The sequence below is a fragment of the Hemitrygon akajei genome, chromosome 24 (assembly GCF_048418815.1).
Source record: "Hemitrygon akajei chromosome 24, sHemAka1.3, whole genome shotgun sequence".
Taxonomy (NCBI): Eukaryota; Metazoa; Chordata; class Chondrichthyes; order Myliobatiformes; family Dasyatidae; genus Hemitrygon; species Hemitrygon akajei.
Genome location: NC_133147.1, coordinates 54,491,159 through 54,500,303, shown reverse-complemented (window position 1 = coordinate 54,500,303; position 9,145 = coordinate 54,491,159). Strand labels below are relative to the sequence as shown.

General features: G+C 42.2%; 1 protein-coding gene across 1 annotated transcript; it reads left to right on the top strand.

The window, feature by feature from the left end:
* The first annotated feature begins 1,697 nt into the window (after positions 1 to 1,697).
* On the top strand, positions 1,698 to 2,945 carry LOC140715755 (probable G-protein coupled receptor 139). The gene is made up of 2 exons (XM_073028126.1): positions 1,698 to 1,821; positions 2,050 to 2,945. Exons 1-2 carry the CDS (start codon positions 1,698 to 1,700, stop codon positions 2,943 to 2,945), a joined length of 1,020 nt encoding a protein of 339 aa, XP_072884227.1.
* Positions 2,946 to 9,145: the final 6,200 nt, after the last annotated feature.

The following is a 9,145-nucleotide window of genomic DNA, read 5'->3' as shown; positions in this document are numbered from 1 at the left end:
AATGCGATGCAAATGCTTACTGAACTGCTTCAGTCAATGTACAAATCGTGACGTGTCTTCTTGTCAATTCCATAATTCGAAAATAATACCTAGAAACATTGAAATAGTATACAATGGATTCTCAATTTCAGATTTCTGTAACTCTGGATATCATCATAACAGGTTACATTTCAATTTATATTTTCTGTTGCCATGTTCCTTTTCGGCCTTCTCTTCACGAAATATTAATATAACTGATATTTCTTCACGTTATGACAACCATTTCGACTATTCTTTATTGATTTGCTTCGGTTGACTTGCACCTTCTTTGACACTTCCCCGACGCTCTATATGCATACAGTTAGTCCCCGTGCATAACAGTTACTTGTATGTTGTACCTTACAGGAGTGAATTAATATTTGTTATATTTATTGTTTTTTTTAATTTATTGCGTTCTTTATGCTTATTGTGCTTTTTCTCTCTCTGTGCTGTATCGGATCATTTACATCCTTATCCTGAAGAATATCAATATCCCATCTTGAAACTTGAACCCCGAACGTCGATTTTTTTTCTTTTCCGTTATTTTAAAATTCATTGCGTCGAAGAATTTCAGAGCCCTGCTTGGTATCACTTCCGATAATTCAGAAACACATTCATGTCTATTGTTCTTCCTCAACTTCATTATTTTTTTATTTAGAAAAGCTTCATCCGTGTTCGTATGTATATTTTTTTTCATTATTATTTAAATAAATCATTCTTAATTTACTCTTTTCTGTCGAATATCACCGACACACCGTTGGACTCCGTTTTGTTTTATTTTAATGCTTTGAAAATTGTATTATTTTTTCGAACACTTAATATTCTCATATTTAACAAATAACAACGATTAAGACAGGCATTGACGGTATTCATCTATGACTTACTCAAGTTTGCCGGTGATTACCAGTTTGTATTCAATGATTATTTTTGGTTACAACTACCACATCGTTTAGAATAGCTCCAGAAGCAGGCTATCTGGTTCTAACGTAACATTGTGCTCGGTAGGTAATCTTGAATTTGTTTGTCTAAGTTTATTACAAAGTGAATGTGTTTTCTTCTGTTGCCAGCCTGAAGATGATTCTCATTTATTCAGTATTTGGGTACAAATGGCGCATGCCAAGTAAACCAACTGAATCTTTAAATACCCTTCTTAATTAATTACAGTACTTGTAGTTACATGGTAAAGAATATGACGTTGTAGGAAGACAGTGCAGAATATGTTCATCAATAAGCATTTATTTGAGGATTTTATTCAGAATAAATTATTGTATTCTCTGGGTTTGCATTCGCTGAGCGTGGACGCTAAGGAGTGACTTGAAGGAGGATACAAAATCTCAGAGCGTAGATACAATAGATGGTTAGTATCCATTGTTTTCGGCGCTGCGGTATAAGTAAGCAATATTACCAATATGAAAGTACTGTCATAATGTCTAGCTAGATGTGCAGTGAGTTTTTCTTTTCACACCAAATGTGCTTGGAACTTTTCCATGGATCGTCCTTAAGTCAGCTGCGAATAGAGGCGAGTTTGGCAACAGGATAGCGTAGAAATCCAGAGTTACAGAAACGCCAGTTGAAACTCCAAGGACCTCATCTGTAGGAGGCGAAGGATCTTCGGCTTGAAGACGTCTGAATTCGTGAGTATAAAAGACGGAGGTCACAGGGCTATCAACGTTCGACACATGACAGAGGAATCTGGGGTGTGGCTCTTGGTGGCCTATGCCCCAGTTGGGGTGTTGGGCTTAAGAAGAAGTAGAAGATTTGTTTGGTTCTGGAACACGTTTCAGAGCGAGGTGATGGAGGAAGGTACGTGAACAGTCAGAAAGAGCCTGGGCAAGAACCAACTGAACAAGGCATTAAGGGCATCCACCAATACGGGTATATGTAATTAAAAGAGGAAAAAAAAAACAACGATCAGTATGGTCACTCTGTACGTTCTGTGAAATGGCAGTAAAATTTGACGAGATACACTTTTCACATGTTGCTGTACATTTTCTGGCGAGATACTGGTGAATTTCTGTTTTATTTCCGCAGTTAATTTGGTTGCGATTGCGATCCTCTCTCGAGGAAGGTGCGGTCTTTCGAGGTGCATCACATTCTACCTTGTGGCCATGGCAACAACCGACATAGCAGCCCTTGTTACAGATGTTATTTTACATCGGATTAATAATATGTATTTTCCAGTTAGTTTTTTACTTCTAACTCCTGTGTGCGCTCTTAGACACGCCCTGTACATTGTCTCCGTCGACTGTTCCGTTTGGTTTACCGTCGCTTTCACTTTTGATCGCCTTGTAGCGATTTGTTGTCGGAATCTCAAACGAAAATTCTGCTGTCTGAGAACGACCGCTGTAATTATTTTCGCCGTGTTTGGAGCGAGCATTTTGAAAAGCTTTCCGGTTTACTTTGCGTATAAACCTGTCATTGTAATCGGCAGTCTGCCGTGGTACTGCAGAGGGAAAGCAGAGTTCTGGGCTTCTCCATACTGGAAACTCTATCAGCGTGGCGGTACGTTTGTAACATTTTTGTTGCCTATTCTATTGATCTCTTTGTTCAATGCTCTAACAGTTAGGTACATTATAGCGGCAAATAGAGTTCGCAGGAGACTTCGAAGTAATGGTGGAAATGATCATGAGATGGAGAACAGGAGAAAGTCGATTGGTTTGCTCTTCGCTGTATCAGCAAACGTCGTCCTGTTGTGGGTGCCCAAAGCCATTCATGCACTAAACTGGCAACTGCAAAATTACAATTACGGAAACAAGTACTTGAATACTCCCGTGTACAACCATCAACAGATCGGGCATATGTTACAATTTCTCAGTTTCTCCACTAATACTTGTATCTACGGAATAACACAGAAGAAGTTCAGAGAAGAACTCGGAAACGGAATAAAATGCTTCCTGAAGCTTAATAGAAAAATAATTCCAGAATAAATCAGATGACAAGGATCTCTCGATTTTCATAAATTGTTCATTGTTTTCTGAGAAAAGAGTTGTCTTGCAGTCCAAGAACTTGAACTCCAGATGTGATGCCAATAAAACAGTAAATTAACATCGAGGACTTCGGCTTTGCGACGGGGATGAGGTAAACTGGCAATGTAGACTTGGAAGTTTTAATCGGTGAAACGCAGGTGGGAAATGTCAATGACCCGATCCTGAAAAAAATATTCCTTTCTCGGTAAAAGTTAGATTCTTGCAGCGCCTTATGTTAAATAACGCAGTACGCGTGGGGAGAAGTCAGGAGAATAGGGTTCAGAAGGAGAATAGGGATCAGCCATGATGAAATGACGGTGTGGACTGGATGAACCGAATGGCGTAATTCTACTCCTATGTCTCATGGTCTTATGATTAAGACGCTTTTCAGGCCTGCCACCATTCTACCTACTCTCTTTCAAGGAAGGAAGGGCCTGTAAAGAAAAGACAGCTTGCAGCTGAACAGGAAGAGGATTAATACGGGAAGGTTTATTAATGCTGCACGACAGGATTTAAACGAGAGTTGCAGATGGATGGGAACCAGAGTGCCAGAATATTTAGTTGAGAGATTGCAGAGCCAGATGTTGGTAAGACCTCAGACAAAGTTAGGAACCAAAAGATAGAGCGTGGTACGGAGCTGCATTTATTTCAATGCAAGAAGTATTGTAGGAAAGGCGGAAAATATTTCTGAAGATGAGGTAACTTTTTACAAACAGAGGCAATGTGTAGTGCGGAGAGGCTGCTGAAAGGGTAAAGTTGCAGTCAACAGGATGACTTGCAACGTAAAAGGCGAACATATTCGAAAAGGCTGAATACAAGAGAGAATATGTTGCATTTGAGCGCGTGCAGTACACGTCAGATGAACCTGTAGCACAACTGCGGAATGGCAGGTATAATGTTGCAGCCACCCTGGAATTACCAGACCAGGTGAGGCAACACTTCACTTATGAGTTTGATGGGGTCATCCATTGCATATGGTGCTCGCAGTGCGGCCTCCTCTACATCGGTGAGACCCAACGCAGTTTCTGGGACCGCTTCATCAAGCACCTCCGCTCCGTCCGCCACAATAGACAGGATAACCCGGATGCCACCCACTTCAACTCTGCTTCACATTCTCATTACGATATGTCCATGCATGGCCTCCTCAACTGCCATGATGAGGCCGAACTCATGTCGGAGGAGCAACCCCTCATGTACCGTCTGGGTAGTCTCCAGCCCCTTAGCATGAACATTGAATGCTCCAACTTCCAGTAATTCCCTCCCCTGCCTTCCCCCATTCCAGTCTCACTCTGCCTCCTCCTCCAGATGCCTATCACCTCCCTCATGGTTCCGCCTCCTTCTACTACCCATAGTGCTTTCCCCTTACATTCCCCCTTCACCGTTACTGCCTGCCCCCTCCTTGTTTCCCCTGACCCACCCCTTGATCATTCTCCTTGGCACATACCAGTCTTCGCCTTCGACCCTCCCGCCTCCTTCTTTATAGGGCCGCTGCCCCTCCCTCTTCCGTACTGACGAACGGTCTAGGCCCGAAACGTCGACGGATGCTGCCCGAACTGCTGAATTCCTCCAGCGTGTTGTGCGTGTTGCTTTGACCCTAGCATCTGCAGAGTATTTTGTCTGTTAGCTGTAGATAAGGATACGCGTGGTACTTGAGGGAGATTTTTCAATTGTAGGACACATTCCGAGAACATTAGGCAAGAAGTAAGGACGGTTAATTAGCAAATCCTTTTCTGGAAAGGTCATATCAGACATGTGGATGGCGTTTAAGGATCAACTGTGTACAGATCAGGAAAGATACGCTGCTGTTAGAAGGGAGGGCAGGGATACAAATGTAACAGAACCTTGGATATCCACAGACGTGATAATTTTAGCCAAGAAATAAAAGAAAAACTATGTGAAGCTTCGGAAGTCCGGATCAAACGAATCACATGATGAGCATACGGAAGCCAGAAAAGAAGTAAAGAAGGGAATTAGCAAAGCTAGTTCGGGCCAGGTAACGATATTGGCAAGCAGGATTAAGGTGAAACACAAGACATTCTATACATACAATAAGAATAAAAGGATAACGAGAGAGAGGTTGGGACCAATCAAGGATAAGGTGAGTAATATTTGCTTGGAAGCAAAGATTAAGAATGAGGTATTTAACAACAGAATAAATAATATTACCACAAATAATTTAACAAGTAATAAAATTTTAAATTAATCCAGATTTGCTTCTGGAGTAATGGTTTACCTTATATAGACCATGACGTCACATCTGCGCTTCCAATGCTGATCGAACGTTTGCGTGCCAACTGTTCACTTATTCGACCAAGGGTTTAGTTAGATTTTTAGCTTTGAATTGAAAGCGTTTGTAGAATAATTGTTCTTTGTAAGTTTTGAATGTTCTCGTCCAGGGCTTCCATTACATGCCAGCTCTAACGACGTGCCTTTAGAAACATAGAAACATAGAAAATAGGTGCAGGAGTAGGCCGTTCGGCCCTTCGAGCCTGCACCGCCATTCAGTATGATCATGGCTGATCATCCAACTCAGATCCCTGTACCCGCTTTCTCTCCATACCCCCAATCCCTTTAGCCACAAGGGCCATATCTAACTTCCTCTTAAATATCGCCAATGAACCGGCCTCAACTGTTTCCTGTGGCAGAGAATTCCACAGATTCACCACTCTCTGTGTGAAGAAGTTTTTCCTCATCTCGGTCCTAAAAGACTTCCCCTTTATCCTTAAACTGTGACCCCTCGTTCTGGATTCCCGAGCATCGGAAACAATCTTCCTGTATCTACCCTGTCCAATCCCTTTAGAATTTTATACGTTTCAATAAGATCCCCCCTCAATCTTCTAAATTCCAGTGATTATAAGCCTAGTCGATCCAAGCTTTCTTCGTATGAAAGTCCTGCCATCCCAGGAATCAATCTGGTGAACCTTCTCTGTACTCCCTCTATGGCAAAAATGTCTTTCCTCAGATTAGGGGACCAAAACTGCACACAATATTTTAGGTGCGGTCTCAGTAAGGTTTTGTACAACTGCAGTAGAACCTCCCTGCTCCTGTTCTCAAATCCTTTGCTGTGAATGCCAACATACCATTTGCCTTTTTCACCACCTGCTGTACCTGCATGCCCACCTTCAATGACTGGTGTACAATGACACCCAGGTCTTGTTGCATTTCCCCTTTTCCTAATCGGCCACCGTTCAGATAATAATCTGTTTTCCTGTTCTTGCAATCAAAGTGGATAACCTCACATTTATCCACATTGAATTGCATCTGCCATGAATTTGCCCACTCACCTAACCTATCCAAGTCACCCTGCATCCTCTTAGCATCCTCCTCAAAGCTAACACCGCCGCCCAGCTTCGTGTCATCCGCAAATTTACAGATGCTGCAATTAATTCCTTCGTCAAAATCATTAATATATATTGTAAACAACTGGGGACCCAGCACTGAGCCTTGCGGTACCCCACTAGTCACTTTTAATCTCTGGTTTAAAAGATTTCCCCCAACTAACCTACCGCACATCTTAAAATCCGAGCGAGTTAGTAGGTTAGTGACCATTAGAAATCACATCTAGTGTGTATATTTGTGTTAGATATTAGGAGTAGGTGATGGTATGTGGGAAATAAAATAAAAAACAGATTTAGTGCACAGGTAACAATCTGTGTTTCTTTGGTGGTCTCTGGAAGATGAACACGTGTCTGAGGAACTAGTGTAGGAGGTAGGGCTTCAGATTTCAGGATCATTGGGACCTCTTCTGGGGCAGGTGGGACCTATACAAGTGAAACGGGTTACACCTGAATTACAGGGGGACGAATATCCTTGCAGGGAGGTTTGTTAGTGCTATTGGGGGTAGGGTAAAGTCGATTTGCACGGAGATGGGAACCAGAGTGCCAGAGCAGATAGTGGAGGGGGGTGAAACTAAATGATGTGAAAGTTTCATGCAAATTCACAAATAGAAGGGTTGTGTGTGGTTGTAATAATCGTCTGAGGTGTGTCCATTTCAATGCAAGGAGTATTGTGGGGAAGGCTGACGAGCTGAGGGCGTGGATTGACACGAGAAATTATGACATTGTAACCATTAGTGAAACTTTGCTACAGGAGGGGCAGGTCTGGCAGCTTAATGCTCCAGGGTTCCGATGTTTCAGACGTGATAGAGGCAGAGGGATGAAGGATGGGCGGGAGGGGGCGGAAGGTGGCATTGCCAGTCAGGGAAATGTTACAGCTGAGCTCAGGCAGGACAGATTACAGATCTGTCTACCGAGGCCATATGTGTAGAGCTGAGAAACAGGAAAGTTATGACCTCATTAATGGGGTTGTATTTTAGACCACCCAATAGTCAGTGAGAATTGGAGGAGCAAATCTGTAGAGAGATAGCAGACAACTGCAGGAAACATAAAGTTGTGATAGTAGAGATTTTAATTTTCCACATATTGATTGGTACTCCCATACCGTTAAAGGTATAGTCAGGTTACAGTTTGTAAAATTTGTTCAGGAAAGTTTTCTAGATCAATATATGGAGTTACCGATATGAGAGGATGTAATATTCGATCCCATATCAGGAAACGAGTTAGGACAGGTGACGGAAGTGTATGTAGGGTAACACTTTGGTTCTAGTGATCATAACACCATTAGTTTCAACTTGATCATGGATAAAGATAGATCTGGTCCTCGGGTTGAGTTTCTAGACTGGGAAAAGGCCAAATTTGAAGAAATGAGAAAGGATCTAAAAAGCGTGGATTGGCACAGTTTGTTCTCTGGCAAGGATGTCGTCGGTAGTGGGACGTCTTCAAAGGAGAAATTTTGAGAGTGCAGAGTTTGTATGATCCTGTCAGGAGTAAAGGCAAAGTGAATGTGATTAAGGAACCTTGGTTCTCAAGGGATATTTGAACTCTGATAAAGAAGGAGAGAGAGATGTGTTACATGTATAGGAAACGGGCAGCAAATAAGGTACTTGAGGAATATAAAAAGTGCAAAAATACTTAAGAAAGAAATCAGCAGGGATAAAAGAAAACATGAGGTAGCTTTGGCAGTCAATGTGAAGGATAGTCCAAAGGGCTTCTACAGGTATATTAATAGCAAAACGACAACAAGGGATAAAATTGGTCCTTTTGGAGATCAGAGTGGTCGGCTATTTATGGAATCAAAAGAAATGGGGGAGATCTTAAATGGGTTTTCTTTGCATCTGTATTTACTAAAGAAACTGGCATGGAGTCAATGGAAATGAGGTAAACAAGTACTAAGGTCATGGAACCTATACCGATTGAAGAAGAGGAGGTGCTTGCTATTTTAGGCAAATCAGAGTAAATAAATCCCTAGGACCTGACAGGGTATTCCTTCGGACCTTGAAGGAGACTAGTGTTGAAATTGCAGGGGCCCTGGCAGATATATTTAAAATGTCGGTATCTACGGGTGAGGTGCCAGAGGATTGGAGGATAGCTCATGTTGTTCCGTTGTTTAAAGAAGGCTGCAAAGGTAATCCAGGAAATTAGGCCGGTAAGTTTGACGTCGGTAGTATGTAAATTATTGGAAGGAGTACTAAGAGATAGGATCTACAAGTATATAGATAGACAGGGGCTTATTAGGGAGAGTCAATACGGCTTTTTGCGTGGTAGGTCATGTTTAACTAATCTATCAGAGTTTTTCGAGGAAGTTACAAGGAACGTGGGTGAAGGGAAGGCAGTGGATGTTGTCTGCATGGACTTCAGTAAGGCCTTTGACAAGGTCCCACATGGGAGGTTAGTTAGGAAGATTCAGTCGCTAGGTGTACTTGGTGAAATAGTAAATTGGATTTGACATTGGCTGAATGGGAGAAGCCAGAGAGTGGTAGTGGAGGATTGCTTCTCTGAGTGGAGGCCTGTGACTAGTGGTGTGCCACAGGGATCACTGCTGGGTCCATTGTTATTTGTCACCTATATCAATGATCTGGATGATAATGTGGTGAATTGGGTCAGCAAATGTGCCGATGATACAGAGATTGGAGGTCTAGTGGACAGTGAGGAAGGTTTTCAAAGCTTACAGAGGGATCTGGACCAACTGGGAAAATGGACTGAAAAATTGCTTATGGAGTTTAATACAGACAAATGTGAGGTATTGCACTTTAGAAAGAAAAAACAAGGTAGAACATACAAGGAAAATGGTAGGGCACTGAGGAGTGCAGGAGAACAGAGGGA